The following is a 25,047-nucleotide window of genomic DNA, read 5'->3' on the forward strand; positions in this document are numbered from 1 at the left end:
AATTACCCAAAAAAGATGAAGTTTAAGTCCAACATCAGAACCAGTGTTTCTATTCTCTCTTCCATCCATCCTCCCTTATTAATTTTCCTGACATGATCTACACCCAACGTCTACCGTGCGCTTCACGGGAAACCCCTATAATCTTGTAGGCTCTGTGCCTCTTGGTCCCCCCTTTTATGCACTAACTTTCACACCCGTTTGCTCCTTCACCTTCCCTTTATGATATCAACTCCAGTATGAAACACCATATTATTAGTTACATTGTGGTGTTTCCATTTGATGTCTTGGGTACCCTCCAATTACACCAGACTTAGTGCCCCAGGAGAGACCATTTCCAACTACGCACAACTGATTTAGACGATTCTCAAGATAAACCTTTTTCGGTGGGGGGAGACAACCGGTGACTTGGGACAATGATTTCAGTTAAGAACAACAACAACAAAAGGCATCCTAGGACAAAGTGTGCACACGAGGGTAAAGAACAAGGTTGCCCACTTGGTCATGGCGGGGCCTCAACGGTCGTGGACGCTACAGTGTCTCTCTGAGCAGGGCTGACCAGGGAAGCAGAGGAAAAGGCAAATCTGGCAGCTGGACAGGCCATCCGAAGAAGCCCTTACTTCAGAGACGTAAGTGCAGGGGACGGTCTAGGACCACACACTCCTAGTGCTGAGCTCTGTTCTTCCTCCCAGAGCGGCCCCCTCCCCAGATGCAGAAATAGCAGAGGATTTGGTCTTTGAGCCACGGTTACCTCTACAGATTCCTGCGTTTAAACTGGCCCAGGCTCCCATCAGCTGGGAAGAAGGGCCAGGTAGGGGAAGGGCTCAGGTGTTCCCAGAAATGAGAGGGTGAACTGCCTTTGACACTTATCCTATTTGAAGATACGTGCTCTCGAAGAGGGCTTACAGCCAGGAGAAACCTGCTTCCTCCCACAAGATTTTACAGTCAGAGGGGCTGGTATATGGCACTCAGCCTGACAGGCCTGTCACGTGGATGATGGATACCTGCAGGGGCTTACCTGATAGATGCACGTGCCACAGGGCTCACAAAAAGCAGTGCAGACAAAACAAAATCATCCGTCTTCATGCCTATCATGAATCACAGCAAAGCAAACTAATACATATATTAGCTGCTACCAAAAGTGTATATTAAAGCAAAGCACAGGCTCAGGATCCGCATTTCCTTCTTGTGTCTGGAAACTTCCCCAGCATAAGTGTCTTGGTGAGAATCTGAGCCCATTCATTCCTCAGAATAAATCTTCAAAAAGTCAGCTCCTCTGCCTCAGGCTTGTCGAACCAGACATATTCACCCAGGATCTTGGATCCTGAGCCAGCGTTGCAAAAGATCAGGGACTCTAGAAAGTTCTTTATGGAGTTGGCAGAGGCACAGCGGTGGCCCAAGTACGGAGGGTTGGAGGGGGCACCAGCTATGCCTCCAGGGATGAGAGGCAGAGGCTGTGGCGTCCTCTGGGACCCATTCTTGACAGGCCTTTGCCAACCAGTCCATCCTCCCAGTGCAGAGACCAAATTCTCCCCGCATTCATTGCTGTTGGCTCCTAGAGCTGCAGGCAACACTAAGATCCTCCCTCATTGCAAGGACTAGTCTGCTTTTTCTACACCACCATCATCATAATGTGCATCGTGATGGATGAGAACCATCATGCATTGAGGAGAAGACTTTACTGAGCAGCCACCTGCTCAGAGACAATTCTCCTTGGGCCTTTCACGTTTCTGCACGTCTTACAGCACAACCACCGACTGCCTTTGCTTAGGACTATCTTCTCAAGGGCATCTGCAGAGAGAACAGCCTTTGAAGGCATGATGTCTTCTCCAAAGGGCAAGTTAGATCATGGTCAGGTATGATAAAGATGGCATGTCTCTCCAGGACAAAGGCAGGTAGGCTTACTGCCCGTTATAAAAGATTTAGGTACCTTAAGCTCAGGGGTCCTCTGCTGTAACTCTATGCAGGTGACACCGGGCCCTCCAAGTGTCATCTTGTAGGAATTAGGGCTCAGAGAACCAGCTCAAGAAGCTATTGCTGTCAGCAACAGGCCTTGTCTCTGACCAGGAGTCTTGTATCTTCTGCCAGCACTCATGGAACTGTGTCAGGAGCACCTGCTAGGTTGCAAGTAGTATAAACTCACAGACCTATAACATTCTCGATGTTATTTTACGGACCCAGTGCAGGTATTACGGACCCCTAATAGAGACACAGAAATTAAGGAAGTAGTTCTTGCCCTCAGGAAGCCAAAAATCTGGCACGAGTGCACCAGTCAAGTTGGCACCAGAAAGTCACGCTTGGAGCATCCCGACCCCACTCCAATATAAGTAAGGAAAAGGAAAGACACGGTCCCGCTAACGAACCAAGTTATCATTTCTGTAGCCAAAACCTGAGCCAAAATTGAAGGCAGAAAATTGCATTGAATGTGCCAGCCTGCTGGCTGCAGGTACAGTGACAGACAGAGGTAACAGGGAGGCTCCTCTCCTGCTGGGAAAAGAGGACTGAACCTCCCAGGTGAAATAAGGGGGGGTGGGGCCCCCTGGCACTGAGACCAGCCCCCCGCCCTGCTCAGGAAAGGCCATCAGGCTCCAACAACCCCCTGGGCTCACACACAGCTAACCCCAGGGAGGCCAGAGGAAGCAAACAAACGTCACCACGGGGCACGGGCCAGGACGTCCTAGGAGTCGCATTGCATCTACACGACAGCATCAGGGTCACCCAAATTCCAGACAACAATCATCAAGGACACGGAAGTGGCAGTCGCTGCCTTTCTTAGGAGGGTCATGGAGATACTGAGTAATTTTGAGCTTTGTAAAAAAAAAATGTTAAAACATGTATTTCAAAATGTAAAATAACAGAAATGTGGAGCTTCGAAATCAAGCAGGAAAAAAGGTGTGTTTGGGGGGGGGGGCAGTAATCTATTCAACAGGGAAGAGAATGCAATCTATCCAATGGTGAACAGACAACACAAAATAAAGGCAGAACAAATGATTCCTAAAGTGTCTATAGTGTCCTGCCCGACCCCTACACATAAAGTGTACATTTATTTCTTTAAAGACAGACTATTGGTTGGAATTTTTCAAATTCAGCTATCTCCTGCTTATAAAGACAGACCCCCCCCCCCAAAAAAAAAACCACACACACACAGAAATGTTGAAAAGAAGTCAAAGGGAACTATGTCACAGAGCAGACGTGAATAAATTATGATCTAAAAGCTAGGGAAGGTAAGAAACCAAACCAGAAAATATTAGTTTGAAAAGACTAGTTTGAATAGGAGTTTGAAACAGATGGATCTCTAGCTAATCTCAATTTTTTTCTATAAATTATTAATGATAAACAATTAATCAGGGGTGCCTGCGTGGTTCAGTCGGTTAAGTGGCCGGCTCAGGTCATGATCTCATGGTTCATGAGTTCGAGCCCCACACTGGAAAGCCTGCTTGGGATTCCCTCCTTCCCACTCTCTCTATCCCTCCCCTGCTTGTACCCCCCCCCAAAGAATAAATAAACTTTTTAAAAATGTTAAAAAAAGAAAAAATCTCTTACAAGGAGGTCAAGATCAACAACCTGGCTACCTAACCAGCACAGTTAATAGATTCAGGTGGAACAGAATAGGTCAGGCCTTGCAGAAAGAGTCAGATCTTACTGGAGGGTGCAGGAGAGAGCAAGAGAGAACAGGCAGAAGTGTGACCGTGTAAATGAGGGGACCGAGCAAACAGTAGGAATCCAATCAAGTAGAGTTAAATGCTTCAGCAAGGCTGCAAGGCGTGTGTGTGATCCACTCTGGTTTGCCCTGGCACCGGGACCCACGCACCCCATGAAATAGTAATTGGAAGAGAGATTTAGTGAGCCCCCGTCAAGAGTCACCATAACAAAAAATGCAAGAATGATGTTATGAAGAGGAATAATTTGAGTTACGTATAGCAGGGTTCACTTGCCCGGGAGAACTCAGAAGGGTATCTGAGTAACGCTAATGGGTCTCAGCGTCCTATGATGTCAGCGGAGCCAGTCTAAGAAATGAACCACGGGGTTGCAAACCCTGCAGTTACCCAGCCACGCTAGCTTGACTATTTTACTCATCTCGTCTAGATTCTTCTACGGGAAAAAGATGGAAGTTCTCTCTCTCCTGGGATTGTGGTGATTTGGCTGGAGTTTGTAGCCAGAGAGGCTTAAATTATTCTACTTTTGCTATTACCCAGAAGCACTGAGTCCCCCAGAGGTAGGAGGAGAACAACGGGTCAAACAGATCAAAAGGAAACGATGCACCACCAAATTGAAACTCTGGCAAAGAATACGAACAGGCAAATCACAAAAGAGAAAACCCCAATGGCCGATGCACGTGGGGGAAATGGCCACCCTCTCCAGTATTAAAGGCAAAACAAGCCAAAAGGACCACAAAACGTCATTTCACATCTTGGCAAAGATTTAGTTCCCAAGGATGCAGATAAGCGAGAAAGCATAGGTGGGGGGTGGGGGGAACCTGGGGGGGGGGGGGGGGCGGAACCTGGGTGCCCGGTTAAGTGCTCGACTCCTAACTCCGACCCAGATCAGGATCTCAGGGTCCTGAGGTCAAGCCCCGTGTGGGGCTCTGCGCTGAGCAGGGAGCCTGCCTCAGGGTCCCTCTGCCCTTCCTGTGCTGGCGCATACACGCATGCGTGCTCACGCTCTCAAAGCGAGCAAGCGAGCATCGGTGGGATTAAACGTTGAAACAAGCACTTCGGGAAACATTTTGGCAACTCTTTTTTTTTTGTTTGTTTGTTTTCCCCCACTATTCTTTTTTTTTTTTTTTTAATTTAATTTTTAAGTTTTTTGGCACCTCTTAATGGAGCCGACGTTGTGCCCGCACCGGGGCGGTTCCGCTTCCGGGTGTCTGTCCCGGCGATCAAAACTTGCGGACCATCTAAATGACCGATGACGTGACGCTGATGGCGTCAGTGATAGTACAACGGGCTGCCCTTCGGCATTTAAAATAATCTCAACCTACACACAGCGACATGGATAAAGCTTAAATAGCCTCCTGAGTAAAAATTAAAAAACAAAAACAAAAACAAAAACCCAGCCAGTGGCAGTAGGGCACATTTTAGACGGAATTGTAAGAGGAGATCTTGTTCTAGGCACACGTAGTGTGTGCGAATCCGGCGGGGTGGAAGTGACAGTCTTGATCTTAAGGCCACAACAGTTCAAGGGGGTTGCAGGCATCACTTCCTGTTGGCCACGTAAGGGACACCAAGTGTATAACGTTTAACTTCTCAAATTCTGAAGCAAATATTATCATGTTACCGTTTGTTCAACTGTTCAATATACCACTTGTTATGGGACGTGCTGTCTAATTCGCTCTGTACTTTTCCGTATGAGTAAAATATTTAAATTCTTAAATGTCTTGTGGACCAAAAAAAAAAAAAAAAGTTTTCATCCAGGAGCAGAGTGATGCCGCTATAACTGGATATATGTTCAAGGGGCAAAAGGGGACAAAAGTAAAGCTATGCTTTGTTGATGTCACAAGTGTCACTTACTTATTCAGCGTTCTGTTGCCACAGGAAACCACGGATTTCAGGCAGGTGGCCCGTGTGCTGTTACAGCAACTGACACAGGACACGGCGAGGACACGGGAGCAGGGCCGGGAGTGTGCTTCCTCGGTGAGGGCTGATGGAGACAGAGGCTGTGCCACAGGGTGGGGGGCACAAGGGTTTTCCGGGGTCTAGGGAGGAGGGTGGGAAGGGGGGGGGCTGTCCCGGCAAAGGTATGAGCCAATGGGAAGGTGTGGAGGCGTGGTCAGGACCACAGGTAATTCTCAGGGCTCCAGGGGCAGGCTTGTGACCTTACTGCCGGGGACAGGACAGGGCTGAAGTGGAGAGGACAGATGGTACAACATTTTGGAATTCGGACTCTGTCCTCGGGAAGCCGTGGAGTCTCTGAAAGATTCTGTGCAGAGGCATGACCTTGAAGGATCCTTCGGTTCAGTTTCTTGCCTTTAGGCAGATAAATGTCTAAGGCTTTCTGGAGGGTGAGCTTTTTCTGGACGGTGGGCTTGTTTCTTATTCTGTGTCTCCAAGGACAGGGACTCTGCACATCTGTCGCCGTGCCGAGCGAACATAGCTGGGCGTGGAGAAGGTGACAGCCATGGGGAGAGAGAGATGGGAGGGGAATCAGACCCAACCCGCGGAGTCCAGCAGGCACAAAGATGCAGACAGCAGGGGAGGGGGAGGGTGGCAGTGGAAGGCTGAATCAGGCCGGCAGAACACAGTGGGCCCGGATGTGGCAGTCTGCGGCAGGAGAGGCTGATGACAATGGTGGTGGCTGCCATCATCATCACCACCATCAACAACACCGTAGCAAACACTGATACTATGCTCACCATGTGTCAGGACCTGTCCTAAGGGCTTTACACGGTTCAGCTAACCCTATGTGGCAGGTAAATCATTATCCTCATTTTACTTTAAAAAATTTTTTTAATGTTTATTTTTGAGAGAGAGAGAGAGAGACAGAGAGACAGAGAGTGAGCAGGGGAGGGGCAGAGAGAGAGGGAGTCACAGAATCCGAAGCAGGCTCCAGGCCCTGAGCTGTCCGCACAGAGCCCGACGCGGGGCTCGAACTCACGAACTGTGAGATCATGACCTGAGCCAAAGTTGGACACTTAACCAACTGAGCCACCCAGGCGCCCCTATCCCCATTTTAAAGATGAGGAGAAGGAAGCAGAGAGAAGGAGAGGGAGTCTGACTGTGGTCCCACAGGTCTTAAGGAGCAGATCTGGAAATGACAGGCAGCCTCGGTTCCTAACCTTCCACTATTGCTGCCTCTCCACAAGGAATCCCGGGAGTATCCTGCCAAGCAGAGAAGGCATCCCCAGATCACGGTCCATGCGGAAAGCATCTCTAGATATGAAGCAGGCTCTGGCCGTGAGAGAACGGGGTCCAGACACGGACAGACTCTGAGTCAGGAGAGCAGAAGCTGGTTGACCAGAAGTTCAACTCGATGCTTGCTATTTCTGTGTAGAGTATTTGGAACAGGAGGGCGGGGGACTAAACACACCAGGTGCCACGCACCTCAGATGTGGTATCCCATTTGACCCTTCGTGTGGATGTTCCTATTAGCTGAGGAAGCCGACGCTCTGAGTACCAGTGATGGGCTTACGTTCACACAGCACACACAGGCAGAGCCGGAGGGAAGACTACTCGCTCGGATGCCCTGTGTTTTTCCCTATTACCGCACACTGCCTCTCCGAGGACTTCCCAAGTGCCCACCAACCCGGTCTGAGTGCTGGCCCAGAGTCATTTCCTCGCTAATTTCGCCGAAGAATACACACAGAAATAAATAAAAAGGAAAGACACCCAGCACCAACTGTGAAATGAAGATAAGAGAACACAGGGCAATCTTGGAGGAATTTCCACGAAGGGCCGCGTTCCTGGGGACAGATGTAGAAAGAAACCACCACCTCTACCCTCTGAGCCACCAGAGGAAAAACACAGGCCCAGAGAAGTTGGAAAACCACACTAAATTACCTCCGTGCTCTGTAACATATCCCAGGACACTGGGGCAATGTGGATTAGAAAAAAAAAAAATGTTAACACAGTACTTTTGAAAAGATAACGAAGAACAAAGGGAAAATAAGCATTACCCTGATTAAGGGGGATAAAGATCACTGGGAAAAAAAACTTACTGTTCACACACACACACAAAAATGATGATACTTGAAAATATCTTAGGGCCTTCGAGACATCCAAGAGGATTTGGTCACAATGGAACAGAAATAGGGAGCCACAGGAGGAGGAAAAAGTGGAACTAAAGAAACAGAGAAGGATTTCAGGAAGAGAAAAGAGAATGTTAAGGAGCTCAAAAACGCAGAGCAAAATTAAAATGATTTCAAAGGTCACACACAGCGGGACGTCCACCCCACATACCAGGAGTCACATGCAGCAGAGCGGTGTCAGAGGTTCTCAGATTGTGGATGGAAACAGAAGAAACAGAAAAAGAAAGGTTAATGGATAAGAAGGAAGAGGCAAAACACACACACACACACACACACACACACACACACACAAAACAAACAAACAAAAAAACAGGTCCGTCTTAGGGGTTTTGTCTGTTGCACGGGAGAAAAACTAAACAGAGCAAAAGCAGTAATTAAAAGTTTAGTTTTGAGAGGGACAGCTGAGTGGGGGAGATTCAGAGAGAGAGGGACACAGAGGGTCTGAAGTGGGCTCTGTGCTGACAGCAGGGAGCCTAATGTGGGACTAGAACTCAAGAACCAGGAGATCATGACCTGAGCTGAAGTTGGACGCTTAACCTACTGAGCCACCCCGGAGCCTCGAGAGCAGTAAAAAGAGAATACCAGAAAGCTGTACCGGGTGGAAAGGCCCGAGTTGATATATCAGAAAAGCTCCCTGAGATCCAGGCAAAGTAATAAAGAAAAAAAGATCTATTCTGCCCAACATGTGATTGTACATAAATAAGAAACATTAGAGGCATCCGGCCGAACAAAACAGGTTCTCTACAAGGAACGTAAGCTGAATCAAGCTCCCCTCCAACTTCTCTACAAAGTACAAAAAGCAATGAATGCATACCTGAAAGAATTTCTTTTTCTTTCTTTCTTTCTTTCTTTCTTTCTTTCTTTCTTTCTTTCTTTCTTTCTTTCTTTCTTTCTTTCTTTCTTTTTCTTTCTTTCTTTCTTTCTTTCTTTCTTTCTTTCTTTCTTTCTTTCTTTCTTTCAAGTTTATTTATTTTGAGAGAGACAGAGACAGTTGTGAGCAGGGGAGGGGCAGAGAGAGAGGGAGAGAGTGAGAATCCCAAGCAGCAATCTGCTGTCAGGAAGGAGCCCGACACGGCGCTCGAACCCAAGAACCGTGAGAAACCAAGAGTCGACCGAGCTACCCAGGAACCCCACCTGAAAGTTTCCGATGCTGTATTCTGGCTGCCATTTTCCTTCTATCTTCCTTTCTTAAAGAAACCTGATCTGATTGGGAGACCAATGAGTCAAGCCCCAAGGGTGGATCATAACACATCGAAGCTAGGCAAGCGACCACATCCCTCCTTGCCAGTATCCATCTTCTCAAGTCCCCCTTGTAGCTGGGAGCGGACATGCCATTCTGTTTTGGCCAATGTCATTTAAAGGAAACACCTGCCGGGAGCCTTCTGAGAAAGCTTTCCTTTTACTTATAAGAAAGAGAACCATCAGGGCAAAGAAGGTCTTTGGCTGCCGAGATGACGATGGCTGCCGAGATGATGATGGCTGCCATCATTGCCTTCATCAGCATCATCATCATCATCGCCATCACCATCAGCATTACCAGTTCTGGTGCCTGAAGGTATAGCAGCCATCCTTCAGCCGGAGGGCAACATGGACGAAGGTGAGGCTTCAGCAGGCTGAGCATCGTGGGACCGAAGACCAAGCTTCAGGATGACATCACTGAGCCTTTGCTTCCCGTCCTGACGGCCCACTCCAGACATCCTACTAAGTTAGATCTCTGTCCTTACTATTGAATCCATGGGTAGGTTCTCTTTGACTTGTAACGGAGAGTATTGAGGATATAAATATTAATAGGCGAAGCACAGAAAGACATTCCAACATCATCACATCGTTTGAGAAACGACGGGCCGCACAAAATTGAACGAGTTTGCCAAATGCAGGCTGTGTCAGAGTTTTCACGAACTAGTGTCTTTTATGGGACTCCAAGAGATGAACTGCATGAAGTAGGAGACATTCCTACGATTTATTGGACCATGGAACTTGAGGAAGCACGTGGAAGAGTAGGATTCTATGTAAAATACTATGAGAGATGATTATAGGACACCGAGGTTAGCATTTTGTGACCCAAAAACTAACCATATTTTTGTTTTGTTAGCAAAGTCGCAGAAGGATCTTTTCAAATCTGCAAAGGGCTCGAAGAACATATCTCTTACATAATCCCCTGGTCCCCACTATGAAAAATTGCAAACACACACACACACACACACACACACACACACACACACACCAAGCTCTCCAGCCAACTGAGAGAACTGTAATTAACAATTCAGACATAAGAAATTTAGAGTATAAAGAAAACTTTTTAGAGATAAGGACAATGAACTGTTGTAAATATGGATACAAAACTAAACACAAACACTGAAAATATTCTGAAAAAAGAAGACTTAATGATGCAAAAAGGAGCTGTTTAATAATGATGGACACCTAGCCCAGATAACATGGTATAGACCCATTTCTCCCTGCTTCCTCACCAAGTACCACGATAAGCCGTGGAGATAAGGTAGGAGATAACCAAAGGAGAATTCTCGAAGGTGCTAAAAGGAGGAAGGTGAACCTGTTGGGGACCCAGCACCGGAGAACAAAATAGCAGCAGAATATCTTATATTCTCCCACCCGGTGGAAGGAGGTAACACAGATGCAATGCATCCCGTCCCTCAAACCGAGCAATAGGAAGAGGCATGGGTAGGCACTTTCCTCCCTCATACTGAATGGGAGCTCCTCAGACAACACTGGACAAACCCACGGTGGGCCATGGGGATCTACTGGGGGCCCCACTAATGATAAACAGCTAAGGGAAGTGCTCTCCTTCCCTGGAAGCCCTGAAATGTCCCTCCCCCCCCCTCCCAGGAATTTAATAGGGAGGCTGCAGCAAGAGGGACCTCCACCCAAACAAATGGCCCAGCCCAAGAAGACTTGGTCCCTGTGGGCCTGAGACTCTCCACCTCTGCCCAGAGACTGGGGGCAACAGCGATATGGATCTCATCATGGCTCCAATGGATTAAGCGGATCTCAATAAGCACTTGACCTGGGAAGCATTCTTTGTTCCCCACGGTTAGGGGAGAACGCCATCACAAGATGGCCTGGCTTAGGAAAACTCTTGCCTGAGGACCCCCTCCCGCACAGAGAGACACCCATCATCCTGCCCCAAGGAAACCCTTTCCACTCCACAAGTAGCATGAGGAGGGATGAGTGGGAGACCCGGTAGGAACAGATAAACCGAGCAGACTAAAATATCACCACAAACGCTGTGAAATGAAACTGTCATTTGGAAGCATGGCCCACAGAAGTAAGCCAGGACCTGCATGTAATCCTACACAGGGTGACTACCTACTAAAAATAAAAGATTTAAATAGAACCCAGCATCGACTAATATATTAGGCAAAGTGTCCAGGATACGATAGGAAATCGCCCATCATCTCAGGAACTGAGAAAATCACAACTTGAATGAGAAAAGAGATTTCACGGACACCAATATGTATACGAATTAGACGTTGGAACCATCTGGCGAGGATTTTAAAGAAGGCATCATAAAAATCCTTCAACAATCACACGTTCTCTTCACACAAGTGAAAAACAAGAAAACCTGAATGAGGAAACAGAAGTTAATGAAAAAGAACCAAATGGAAATTACAGAACTGAAAAACACAATTGCAGAAATAAACAATTCGTGAGCTGGGAGAGTAGAGATGACAGAGGTTAGAAAAGGTGAATTTGAGGGCAGATCAAGAGTTTACACAATATGAACAACAGAAAGAATACGGACATATATAAATTACACGTGTGTATATGTGATTGTATAATAAGCTTATGTAATTTATATAGTCATATGTATATATGTACAGATATATGTAATATATTATATATATATGTCTATATATAAAACTTTATTCCCTATAAATCATGGACTTACATGTACAATTTCAAACTATATAAGGGCACCCGGGTGGCTCAGTTGGTTGAGTGTCCGACTCTTGGTTTCGCCTCAGGTCGCGATCTCACAGTTCGTGGAACTGAGCCCTGCACCGGGCTCTGTGCTGAGAATAGCGCTTGCTTGGGATTCTCTCTCTCCCTCCTCCCTTCCCCTGCTTGTGCTCTTTCTCTCTCTCTCAAAATAAACAAATACACATTCATTTTTTTTCAACTTTTTAAATTAACTTTTTAAAATTTTTATTAGAGAAAAAAACCAGACAATCTTTGTGATCTAGGCCGAGGCGCAGAGTTCTTAGACGTGAGACCGAAAGCACAATCCGTAACGGGAAAAGCTGCTAAGTTTGGACTTCCGCAAAATTAAAATTCTTTTGTTCGCCAAAGCCCGCGCAAAGAGGAGGGAGAGATACGCTGGGTACTGGGAGAACATGCTTGCAAGCGACCTATCTCACCAAGGAGTGGCACCTAGAATATATAAAGAATTCTCAAATCTCAGCAGTAAGACGAAACCAAACAAAAACAACTATCTAATGAGAATATGGGCAAAAGACAGACACAGATACGAACGGATGACGTAGAGACGGTAAGTGGGAAGTAAACACTGGAAAGGATTAGCCATCGGGGAACTGCAAATCATGCAGTGGGCTATCACTGGACACCCACCAGAAGAGCTGAAACGGAAACGGCGACAGTATGAAAGCTGGTGAGGATGTGGAGAAAGGGGACCACTCGCACGTTGCTGGGAAGAATGTAAAACATGGCTGTCATGCTGGGAAACCGTTTAGCAGGTTGTTTGCTGTTTTGGGGGTTATTTTTTAGAGAGCGCGTGCGAGCGGGGAGAGGGGCAGAGGGGGAGAGAGAGAGAGTGAGAGAGAGAGAGAGAGAGAGAGAGAGAGAGAGAGAGAGAGAATCTTAAGCAGGCTTCATGCCCAGCACAGAGCCCGACACAGGGCTGGAGCTCATAACCCTGGGATCATGACTTGAGCCTAAATCAAGAGAAGGATGCTCAGCCGTCTGAACCACCCAGACACCCTAGCGGTTTTTTGTAAAACCAAACACACAATTCACAGGCAGATGGTTAAATATACTATGGTACATCCATAGCATGATCTATTATTCATTCAGCAGCGGAAAGGAGCAAACTCCTGATACACACAACTTGAGTGAATCTCGAGGATACAATGCTGAGTGAAAGAAAAGTCATTCCCAAAAGGGTAACAAAGTGTATGCTTGCGTTTACAAAAAAAGATTCTACACCGGCAACATGTTAGAAGTGAAAAGCAGATTAGTGGCTGGCAGCAGTTAGAGATAGGGCTGGGGGTGGGGGTTGCGAGGAACTGTTCACTGTATCGATTGAGGAGGCAGACGCACAAACTTACACATATGACAAAACTATACAGCAGTGAACATCTATACCCACAAATACGGGTACAGGTAAAACTGGGGAGGGGCGCCTGGGTGGCTCAGCTGGTTGAGCATCTGACTCCTGATGTTGGCGCAGGTCATGATCTCACAGTCTGTGAGACTGTGTCCCGTATCAGGCTCCATGCCGAGCACGGAACCTGCTTAAGATTCTCTGACTCCCCCTCTCTCTGCCCCCTCCCCCGCTCACAAGTGCGCATGCTACGCTCTCTCTCTCTCCCCAAAAAATAAAACAAGTAAAACTGGGGAAATCTGAAGAATACTGGTGAGTTTCATCAGCGTCAAAATCCCATTTATGATACTGTACCGGGACTTTGCAAAACATTACCCTTTAGGGGAAAATTGGGTGGGGTGTACTTGAGATCTTTCTAAATTCTTTCTGAAAACCGCATGCGAATCTATAACCATTTCAATAAAAAATTTAAGAAGACAGAATGTATAATGCCAGATTAACATAAGTGCAAAGTGAAAGCAGAGAATAAATATAAGCCGAATTTTGTGTTAAGGAAAAGTCAAAAGTCATTTATTCTTTTGACTTAAATATTCAGACAGATATCATTTTAACTACGTATTTCATAAAAGTCAAAATCAGTACAAGGATTATAACAAAAAGAGCCACCTTTATATTGAATTTAAAAGATAAAGCATATAAAACAATCTGTATAGCAAAAGACAGAAAACAAAGGACATGGCTTAAAATCAAAAAGAATAATATAGGCCCATCGAACTGTGAACAAACACCCGTTATAAAAGGATTGCCAAGGGATTAAGGACAAATTCTATTAAATTTGTCTATTAAAAGACAAATTCTCTCTGGCCCATAAAAACCAATCTGACACCATGAGTCTTTTAAAGAGAAGGCTACCTAAAAAGAATTTTTTGAAGGAAGAGGATGGATAAGGATATACCCAGTCACAACAATAAAACGAAAATGAGATGAGTTTGGTATTAATATAGAGGGGCATTTAAGACAAAAATGGTGGATGGGCCAAGAAGGCTCTCTGTAGGTATAAATGGTGATAACGGGTCCATACTGGGATTGCCACATTTTAATTTGGTGACTAGCTTTCCCTCTAGAATCACACCTGTGCCTGTCCCCTTCTCACTACCTCAGCTGCTGCCACCCTAGTACAAGCTATCAGCCTGTCGCTTGACTCCTGAAATAATTTCCTCACTTCCCATTTCCGTTCCAGCCCCCGACAACCCTACGCAGTGGCAGTTTGCGTGTAAACCAAATCATGCCACTGTATTGCTTAAAACACTCCGGTGAGTACTTTTCTACATAAAATTATATCCAAACTCCTTGTCTGGCTGGGACCTGAGACAAAGAGTTCTTCCCTCAGTGTCAATTCATGCTTCCTTAATAGCAACAGGCTCCTCGATTTTCAAATCGGGGAACATGGCTGTCCAGAAGAAAGACTACATTTCCCGACATCCCTTGCTGCTGGGCGTGGCAACACGGCCATTTCCCGGCCAACCACGTGACTAACTTCCCACCAATAGGACATAAGTAGAAGGGAGGTGGGCAACTTCTTGAAAGACTTGGGCTCCCCTTTGCCTTCCGTTGCTTTCGGGTGGCCGAAATGCAGATGGGGACAGAAGCCATGTGGGTAGGGCGACACCCTGGCGCTTCGGGGCAATGAACCAGCTGGAGGCTGAGCAGTACCGCCCCAGGCCCGAGCGCTGTGCAGAACAGGAGCACGTGGCCACAGACTTACGTGCGAGTGTCTGCGCCGCTGTGAGGTCATCTCGGTCATCTTCCTCTGAACCTATGTCCCCACACAGGGCCTGTGATGTCCCACAAGAGCTGGTCTCCGCCACATCTTCAACCTCATCTCCTACCATCCTCCCCTTGCCTGCCAAACTCGAGTCAAGCTTGTCCCACCTCAGGGCCCTAGCAATGGCCGTCGCCTCCCCCTGGCAAGCACTGTGCCCAGAGCTTGACAAGCGAGAGCTTTCTCTCGATGTAGGGCTCAGCCCAAATGCCACGTCCTCCCCACCTTCTCTTCACACGCTGTTGAAAGTTGTAGAGTAGGCACCCTGACTGCCCCCTACGGTAGTATCCTGTTGTATGTATGTCACAGAACTGAATATTAGGAGGTGAGTATCTGTTATTGAGTGTCTATCTCTCCCTGCCCCTTACACTAGAATATCAGTTCCACGAGAGCAAGACACTCATCTACTGTCCACGGCTATATCCGTGCTGGCCCAACAATTAGCCTCTCAGTTAGCGTTTGTTGAACGGGTCAACCGACCAAAGAATGAACGGCGATATCAAACACACACCACACCACACACCCCACAGAGAAAATGAAACAGCACTGAGATCCTCAACGCCATCAGTCTAAGACAGACTGAGTAGATACAAAATAGACCAGGCCATTCAAGATTTTTCATGTGAGAGTATATAGTTCTATTGCCTACAAACTGAGGGTAGTCTCTGCAATTACCAAATCACGTTTACGCAAAGTGAACACATACTGAGCCACATTAAATGGGCACAATGAATAGTATAAGAAGAGATTACATAAGCAGTATTCTATGGCTGCCATGTAATAATAAAATGAGAAACTAATAACAAATTATTAAATGAAGTATCCACTAATATTCTTTGAACAACTGTTGAGTGACGAAAGGCATTAACTACGATTACAGACCATACAGTAAATGATAAGACTATCTCAGCATGGTGATAAAGCTATACTAATAGAAAAATTCATATCCAAGTTCTTTCATTCATAAAGAGAAACTAAATAAAATAATCCTTGAACACAGATCTGATAAATAATAACAGTAAGGAGGGAAAGCAGAGAGGAAATGAAGATAAAAGTTATAAAGACCTGAATAGAAAACAGGAAAACGATCCTATTAATTAAATAAAAGCGTTTCTTAAAAAAAAAAATATCAATGAAATAGATAACTTTATGACATACATTAATTAAAAGTAAGAAAAGTAAAAATTACAATTAAGAGAAGCTACAACAGGGGCACCTGGGTGGCTCATTTGGTTAGCGTCTAACTTCGGTTCAGGTCATGATCTCGTGGACAGGGAGTTCGAGCCCTGTGTCGGGCTCTGTGCTGACAGCTCAGAGCCTGAGGCCTGCTTTAGATTCTGTGTCTCCCTCTCTCTCTGCCCCTCCACTGCTCGCACTCTGTCTCTCTCTCTCAAAGATAAACACACATTAAAAAATTTCTTTAATAAATAAAATAACATTAAAAAAAAAACAAACAGAAGCTATAACATTACACTTGTGGTGAGCACGGCCTACCATATAGAAATGTCAAATCACTTTGTTGTAGGCCTGAAACTAATGTAACATTGTGTGTCAACTCTGGTCAGATAAAGAATTGTTGTTTTAATTTTTAAAAAGAGGTACAAATTTCCATTTATAAAATAAATAAGTACTAGGGATATAATGTATAACATAATACCTATAGTTAACTCTGCTGTATGGCGTATTTGAAAGTTATTAAGAGAGTAGATTCTGAGCATTCTCATCACGTGGAAAAATATTTTTCTTTTTTTGTATGGCAGATGTCAAACTTATTTTGGTAATTAATTCACGACATATGTAAGCCAAATCATTGTGATGTATGTCTTTAATTGATACAGTGCTCTATGGCAATTATTTCTCAATAAAACTGGTCAATAAGAGAAAAAGAGAGAAGCTATAATGGTAAGAAGGTGCTTTTGAAGAAAGTTTTAGGGCACCTGGGTGGCTCAGTCAGTTAAGTGTCCGACTTTGGCTCAGGTCATGATCTCGCGGTTCGTGGATTCGAGCCCCATGTCAGGCTCTGTGCTGACAGCTCAGAGCCTGAAGCCTGTGTCAGATTCTGTGTCTCCCTTTCTCTCTGCTCCTCCCCGACTCGGGCTCTGTCTCTCTCTCTCAAAAATAAAATAAACATTAAAAAATTAAAAAAAGAGAAAGTTTTAAACAATTGTGTGTACAAGCCTATGCTCATAAGTTAAGTCATTTTGAGGACCTGGAAACTTCCTTAAGACAACATAAATTTTCAAAATAGACTAAGGAACAATCAAATGTTATAATCAAAGAAATATCTCAAAAAAAAAAAAAGAAAGAAAAAAACAAAAACCCAAGCAGTTTTATGGACTAGCCTGCTCAGATTTAAGATCTTAAATAAATCTATACCATATGGAACTTATTGCCAAAAACAACAACAACAACAAAATAACTGAAACTGGACAAATTGATTTTATCATGCTAGAACAATTGTTTCAAAACCTAATAAAGACACTTACAGTTCTGTATGAACGACAGGCTGCTGTTATTGATAAATATGGATGAAGAAATCACAATTGGTGTCAACTCAAATTTTAAAATTTCATTACAAAGTCAAATTACATTAAGAAAATGACCTACCATGACAGCAAATGTTAATCTTAGGAGTGTAAACATTGTTTAATGTTGGGAACTTATTAATCGTTATATCAATAAGCTAAACACGGATACTCACGTGCTCCTATAATGAGAGATTCGAAGGACATTTGCTAAAAGCTATCATATATTCATATTAAATAAACCGTTGGTAAGTAAGACACATCAACATCGAATCTCACCCTCCTCATGTATAACTAATCGTCAGGTTTCAGTCAATATATGTGGGACTAAAATAGACAGTGTCAGATGGGGGAAACAAAATTGCGGCAATGTGGAGACAGAGTCACATACAGAACGGAAGAAAATCAACTGAAAAGCACATGACCACTAACGAGAGAATCCAGTAAGGAAGCCAGATAAAAGTCAAAATTCCAAACCCACAATACCGGCAGAAAGTGGTGAGAGACATACAATGACCACATCAAACGCTTATTCAGAATAGCAAAAGTAGAAAAAAAAAAATACACGGTTGTACCTCAACAAGAACATGTGGGGACTACGACCCAGAGCCCCAAGGGGCGGGAGCTCGGTGAGAAGGGCCCACGCACCAGTCGGCAGGTGGCTGAGATCTCTTCTTTCCACCTCCCTGACCAAGCGACCCTCAGAAACTCTGTCTTATGGCAACAAGATCTCTGGAACTGTGGTCAGAAAGTGTCTCCAGCGAACACCGGATGATCCCACTTATATGAGAAATGCAAGAGTCAGACTCATAGAAACAATAGAACGTGGTTGCCAAGGGCTACTTAGCAAGGGTTTGAAAAATTATTTTCAATTTTTTTTTCCTGAGCGTAAAAACGTGCTGGGGTGGGCAACAGTCAGCTTTGAGTTTTGGGTAGGGGGGGCCGCCATGCAGAGGCTTCCATGAGTTCTTCCTCCCCGGGGCTGGTGGCTGAAATTCTGATGATATGCCTTCATACTCTCGTATCAATTTTTGTGCCTTGTTCACCATGACAATGGGCACATATGTTAGAAACTCCAATCATCTTTTGCCATTGAGAACACTTGTTTTATAATACGATTTTGTTCACTTGAGGTCTTGGTAATTTCACCGACAAATAACAGAACAGATCATACAGCCTAATGTAGAAACTTCAGGAAATAGAAACAAAGATAAAGAAAAAATCACATTCACCTTGATTCCAATCCATAATAACTAATGTCGTCGGGAAGATTGCGTTTTCTCCAGTGTTTGTCCATGAATATAAACGGATGGCTAACAGATGTAGAAACGCAATGTAATTATCCTGCATATGCAATCTCTACGGACTGCAACATGGAAATATTATTTCAAATAATTGTATAACGCTCCGTCTTTGTAAGCGCCTCTTCTACCTCTCCGACTAATTTCAGACGACAGAGTCTTAGACATAGAATTATTTTTAATTATAGGGTTTCACGTTTGAAGAGTTGTAGCTAAGTATCACCAGAGAGTTTTCGGGCAAGTTGTACAATTTACATTTCCACCAGCAGCATACGAGCGTGTCCATTTCATCCAACTCTTGACTGCACTGGGTATTATCCTAGTTTGATTCTTTTCCAATCTGATAGGTGAAAGCTATTGCCCAATTACTATTTTACATTTCTTAGATTTCTAGTGAGGGTGAACTGCTTTGACCTGTATATTGAAAATACTGACCAATTACTGCTCCTTATTCCATTGCTCTACCGTCAAGAGGTTTTCACATTGCTGTCGCAATGTTCTTCACATATGCTTTATTCTGTCAGTTACCATATTTTTTCCTTTTTTCGTTTTTAAATATTCTTTCAAATTTAATTTTTAAATATTTTTAAATTTTTAAATATTCAATTTAATATTTAATATTAAATTTAAAAATTTAAATTTTTCAATATTCTTTCAAATTTAATAGCTTAATACTTTTATTTACGATTCTTCCATTGGTTTAATGCTTAGAAAGGCATGTCCTGGAGGCACCTGGGTGGTTCAACCGGTTAAACGTCCGACTTCGGCTCAGGTCGTGATCTTGCAATTCATGAGTTCGAGCCCCACGTCGGGCTCTGTGCTGACAGCTCCGAGCCTGGAGCCTGCTTCGGATTCTGTGTAATCCTGCCTCTCTGCCCCTCCCCTGCTCACACTCTGTCTGTCTGTCTCTCAAAAATAAACATTAAAAAAAATTTTAAAAAAAAGGCATGTCCTACTAGAAAACTAGTTACTATTGACATGTAATTTACCACCTTTTAAAACAGCTGAAACTTACAGACTAACAACCAATTACATTTATAAATATGGATAAATAAAAGAAAACCCGGGGCGCCTGGGTGGCTCAGTTGGTTGAGCGTCCGACTTCGGCTCAGGTCACGATCTCGCGGTCCGCGAGTTCGAGCCCCGCGTCGGGCTCTGTGCTGATGGCTCAGAGCCTGGAGCCTGCTTCGGATTCTGTGTCTCCCTCTCTCCCTGCCCCTCCCCTGTTCATGCTCTGTCTCTCTCTGTCTCAAAAATAAATAAACGTTAAAAAAAAATTTTTTTTAATAAATAAATAAATAAAAGAAAACCCCAAACTACCAAGGTCTGACTCAGACCAGTAAGCTGGACCAGATGCCTGTCCCACACACCCGGCTCCCCAAAATCTCAGTGGCTCAATGTTTTTCAAATCTGAGCGAGCATCAGGGTCACCTGAAGGGTTTACTGAAACCCAGGCTGCTGGACGCCCTCCCCCTGCCCCCCTGCCCCCCTGCCCCCGCACCCCGCGTTTCTGATTCAGTGTTTCTGGGGTGGGGCCCAGGCATTCGAATTTCTAACAAGCCCCAGGTGATGCCTGTGTTGCCGGTTCGGGAACCACACTTCAAGACCCACTGCTGATGCTAATGCTTTCCATACTCCACACTTCACAAGTCAAATCGCTTTGGGGATTCAGGCACTTGCTGTCAATCTAACAGGCCTCGTGATGGGCATCGCTCCTGAAAGCTGTTGTGGTTCTGTTCAATGATGAAGATCTGGGGAGCAGCAGTTTTGGATCTGATAGAGTGGCAAGTTGACAAAATATTGGGGAAAGAAGGAGACTGCTGGTGCCAGATTTGACGCGGGGAAAGACTCCGCTTGCTGGAACGCAATTTATCCTTAACGTTAAAAAAGGAAAGATCTTGGCGTTTTCTAGGTCGTGGCCCGATGTAACAAATGCCTCACGGGATCAGCTATGATTTCTCCTGTTTTTCCATTTGCTTGCCCTGCAAGTTTGACCAACGGTCCACCTCACGGGACTGATAATCTCCAGTGTTACGGATGAAAACGATGTAGATATTGAACAGATTCTTGACTAGCTAGGAACCGCATTTTCTTTCCTTTGTTTTCCTTTTTCTGATTGCACAATTAATGCAGGCCCACTGCTGAGATTTTTGGAAAGCACAGAAAGATGGGATCACTCATCATCCTACCACACATGACAAATCGCTGTGAATGTTCTGATGTATTTCTTTCCCGTACTTTTATGCACAACAGATCTGGATCATAATGTAGCTGTACATAGTGCTTTCTTCATAGGTCGTGAGCATAGAACATCAAGTGCTCTCAACTGCCTGTGAGTCAAGAATTTTAAGCACAGCTCCTTGCTCGTCTTAGCCACGGCCCTGGGGCCAGCACATAAATGTCCCCAGCAAAAGCCTGGGACCTGGGCTGGAGAGGACTGGCCTCTGCATCAGAGCATAGGTCAGCGACCAGGACTCCGGGGCCATAGCGGAAACGGAGAGCCAGGGAAGACAGGAGACCAGAGAAAGGATTTGGAATGGAGGGACAGAGGCCAAGCCTGGAGAGATTCCTGGGGAGCAGCTGCAGGTACTTTACTACATCTGTTGTGTATTATTCTACCAGATGGGGAGGAGTGGACAGCTAGAAAGGAAGCCGCACAGGCCTCAGGTTGGAGAAGTTGGCGTGGCAGCCGCTGATCTGGACCATATCTGGGAATGGGTGTCCCATGCACTCTTATGTTAGGGTAACTTACAGTGTCCTGAACATTGCACACAGCTGTGAGATAAACCAGCTATGATAACGACCGGCTTGCATATGCATGAGTAAGGCTCAGGATGTTCAGGCAATATTCTCGGGCCATGCATAAAAACCAGGGCCCCCGTATGAGTTTCCTGTTTCTTGACCTCCAGCCTCGGACGTGTTCCCACATACCCAGAGGCATCCAGGGAACAGATTCATTTGCTTAAATATTTATGTGTTTTATTTCTTAAAACAGAGATTCTAAACCAGTGAAGTCTTGATGAATCCAGTCTGGTTGGGACACAATAAAAAACTGATAGTGAAGGAGCCTTAGGTGTTTTACCTGCACCTTCCGGTAAGACCCACAAATGGCTCAGCTCTCCCAGCCAATGCGGGACTCATTTCTCTCTTTCTTCAGAGGGAGAAGAGTTTAACAGAAGTGGTGGCTGGACCCTGGGGCCGGGAGAGCTAGTTGATTTCCTAGGATCCTTGCCATGATCCTCGCCATTGTATGCTTTCTGCAAACTCACTGCAGAACAGTTCTGCACAGCACCGGTGGTCAAGGGGGAGAAAAAGATAAAGGGCTGCCCTTAGTGACTCAGGAGTGGGGCTCTGTCCCCTGCCACCAGGGGCCATCTCCTGTATTGAAGACTCCTCTTCTCGGGTACAAGTGGAGTCATGTTTGAGGACCCCACTTCCCGGCAGGTGCCATCCACCCGAAACACTGAGCAATGAAAACCATCCCCGGTCCCGAGTCCCATCACCTTTCAGCCCCACCCCTCCCTCCTCTCCACTGTCAACACCCACCAAGTCCTAACGCTGACTTCAAACACCATTTCGCATTTCCTCCCCAAGTAAATCACTGCGGGAACAGCAAACACACAGAAACCTGATGAATGAAGGGTAAGAACACGATAAAAATTTCCATCAGTTATTATCTACTTAAGAGAGAGGCTCTGAACTGGCTGCCAGGAAACCTGTGAGCCTCATACCCAGAAGGCTGAGGACCCTGGAAAGGCAGAGATGCTGGGGTATGGCTCTCAGACCGTCCTCCTTGGGAAGGAGGCTGTGTTAGTAGCCAATTACATCCCCCTTCACGGATACCAATTTCCTGCAAGGAGCCAGGGGCTCATAACTTTTGGGATGAGTACCAATGGATAAATAGCTGTTGCTGCAGAATCCCGGTTGATTTTATGTTACTCTTGGCACTGTGGGCCGGGACGGTGAGAAAGGAGCCCAGGAGGACGGATTTAATTAGCAAGATGAGCCGAGCCTAGTGCCTGCTACGATCGCTTCTCAGAACGCAGAGCCATGGTCACAGTTTTCCTCTGGGGTAGGAAGAAACCAAAGCCTGGGGAAAATGAAAGGCCATGGTGGCAATGTCGTATCAGAAGATAAGCCAATTACAGAATCTTTACCCTTGGTGGTAGCCAGTCTCCAAGATGCCCCCCCCGCCCCACGACGCCGACGGTGACCATGGCCTCTGGGTATTCGCCAAGTGTTCCACTCCCACCAAGTGTTCCACTCCCACAGTGACTAAGGATGCGCTGTGTAACCAAGATATCGGTTCTGGACATCCCAGAAACGATGGAGTTTGACTTCCGGGAGTAGGTCATAAATGACACCGTAGCCTCTGCCTTATACTCTCTTGGGTCCTTTGTTTGGAGGGAAGCCAGCTGCCGTATCACGAAGACACTCAGGCAGCACTCTGGACAGGTCCAGGCCTCCTCCCGACAGCCACCGTCACCTTGCCACCCACATGGCTGAGCCACCTTGAAGCACTTCCGCCAGCCCCGGTCAAGCCTTCGAATGATCACAGCGCCAGCCGGCATGTTGACCGCAACCGCAGGAGATGCTGAGCTGGAACCACTCTTGCCGATTCCCGACCCTCAGAAACCACGTGAGATTGTATACGTGCACTGTTGTTTTGTGTCACAATCTCTGGTGTCACCACCTATATTTTGTAGCAAATAGATCACTCATACGCCCCCGCCAAGTGTACTATCCTATCTGTTTCCACAAGAAGCTGACTTGGTCCCTGATGGGAAGCCTTGTCAGAGTGTCTTTTTTTTTTAAATTTTTTTTTTAACGTTTATTTTTGAGACAGAGAGAGACAGAGCATGAACGGGGGAGGGTCAGAGAGAGGGAGACACAGAATCCGAAACAGGCTCCAGGTCCCGAGCTGTCAGCACAGAGCCCGACGCGGGGCTCGAACCCACGGACCGCGAGATCGTGACCTGAGCTGAAGTTGGCTGCTTAACCGACTGAGCCACCCAGGCGCCCCCAGAGTGTCTTAAGTGAACGAACTTCTCTGTGCTAGAGTGTCTGCACCTCCTGATATCAATATCCCCTGCCAGAGGCGGAAAGCTGCCGTTCCGGTACTCTTCGACATCCGCCTCAAACACTGTAGCAAAGTAAACACATGCTTATACACACGCATATGCAAACGTTCACACGCACAGAGCTTTCTTTTAAGCCTGAAAAAACCACTCGAGCACTGGGAAAATGAACGTTTTTCCAGGAAGGACCGGATGCTCTAGATGTTTTAAGTGCCATTTATTCATGCTGTCTCTGCATAGACAGATGGAGGGGGGCAGTGTGGGAGGGTACAGCTGACTACTGAGAATTGATAGATGTCTCTGTTCTCCTTTGCTAGTCACAAAATTCTGAGCTATGTGAGGACCAGCAGGTGAGGAAAGCCACTGTCACTGAGCCCGTGCATTCCTGCATTCATTTAAATATTTCAGAATGGAATTTCTCCCCCTTTACACACTTTTCCCCACCCTGTTTATCTCCCTGGGTGAGGAGGAGGGTCTTTAAGAAGACAAACACACAGAGACTTTGTGAGCATAATGGCATGTCCGGATTATGGTAGAGGCAGTCAGGATACAGAGGGAAATATTGCCTTGCTGTGTAGACGCTCTACTATGAAGAACCTCGGAGACACGAGGCCTCTACTCAAGGTACAGATTAAGAACCTGGAGCTCCTTGCCCTCCAGAATGGAGGCTCAGAGCCTAGAAGGCTACCGGGGGCCACGAAGGCAGAGGCAAAGGGTAGAGAGAGCACTCAGAGTGGGGAACAAAGCAGAGCAGAGAAGAAGGGAAATCAGGCAGAGAAGGAGAACGTTCGTCCAGAGCGAATCTGCAGGGGTTGAAACACGGCCTGCTGGCAAACCATGTTCCCCAACCTTCGTAACTAGGTATTCATTTTTTATTTCTGTCAAGGGCCTCTACCTGTCTGTCCTTCCAAGTGTTGAGTCATATCTGAAGGCTTACATCAGCGGTGAAATATTCTCACCACATGGCAAGTAGAACCATGGAGGTCCTTCTCTAGGGAGAGTCAGCACTGATCATAACCACAGGCTGGGGAGTCAATGTGGGGATGCGGTTCTCGTGCCTCACTCCCCTGGATGTCCTCCAGAACCAGGTCCTGTCTCTGTGCTCATCTTCATTTGTGCAACCTCTCTTGGTGAGCTCATCCTTGCCTATGATTTCACCCACCAGCTCTGATGAATAACAAATCTGGCTCCTCGTCTGCCATCCATCCCCGACCGTAGCTCCGTGTGGACCTGCCCCCCTCTCTTGGTTGTCTGACCCTCCTTGCACTCAACAGGTCCAGC

At 45.9% G+C, this 25,047-nt stretch overlaps 1 protein-coding gene across 2 annotated transcripts in view; it reads right to left on the reverse strand.

Moving 5' to 3' along the window:
* CALN1 (calneuron 1) overlaps nt 1–25,047 on the reverse strand; it is a 366,396-nt gene that overhangs the window by 157,662 nt on the left and 183,687 nt on the right. Inside the window, exon 4 of one of the 2 annotated variants that reach the window (XM_042971105.1) lies at nt 5,682–6,090. The exons of the other annotated variant lie outside the window; for it this stretch is intronic. Within the exon in view, the coding sequence (XP_042827039.1) occupies nt 5,767–6,090 (324 nt within the window). The 3' untranslated portion in view covers nt 5,682–5,766. Of the gene's footprint in view, nt 1–5,681; nt 6,091–25,047 lie in introns of those variants that run through there. 2 annotated transcript variants of the gene reach the window in all.

This window comes from Panthera tigris, chromosome E3, assembly GCF_018350195.1.
Source record: "Panthera tigris isolate Pti1 chromosome E3, P.tigris_Pti1_mat1.1, whole genome shotgun sequence".
NCBI classification, from domain to species: Eukaryota; Metazoa; Chordata; class Mammalia; order Carnivora; family Felidae; genus Panthera; species Panthera tigris.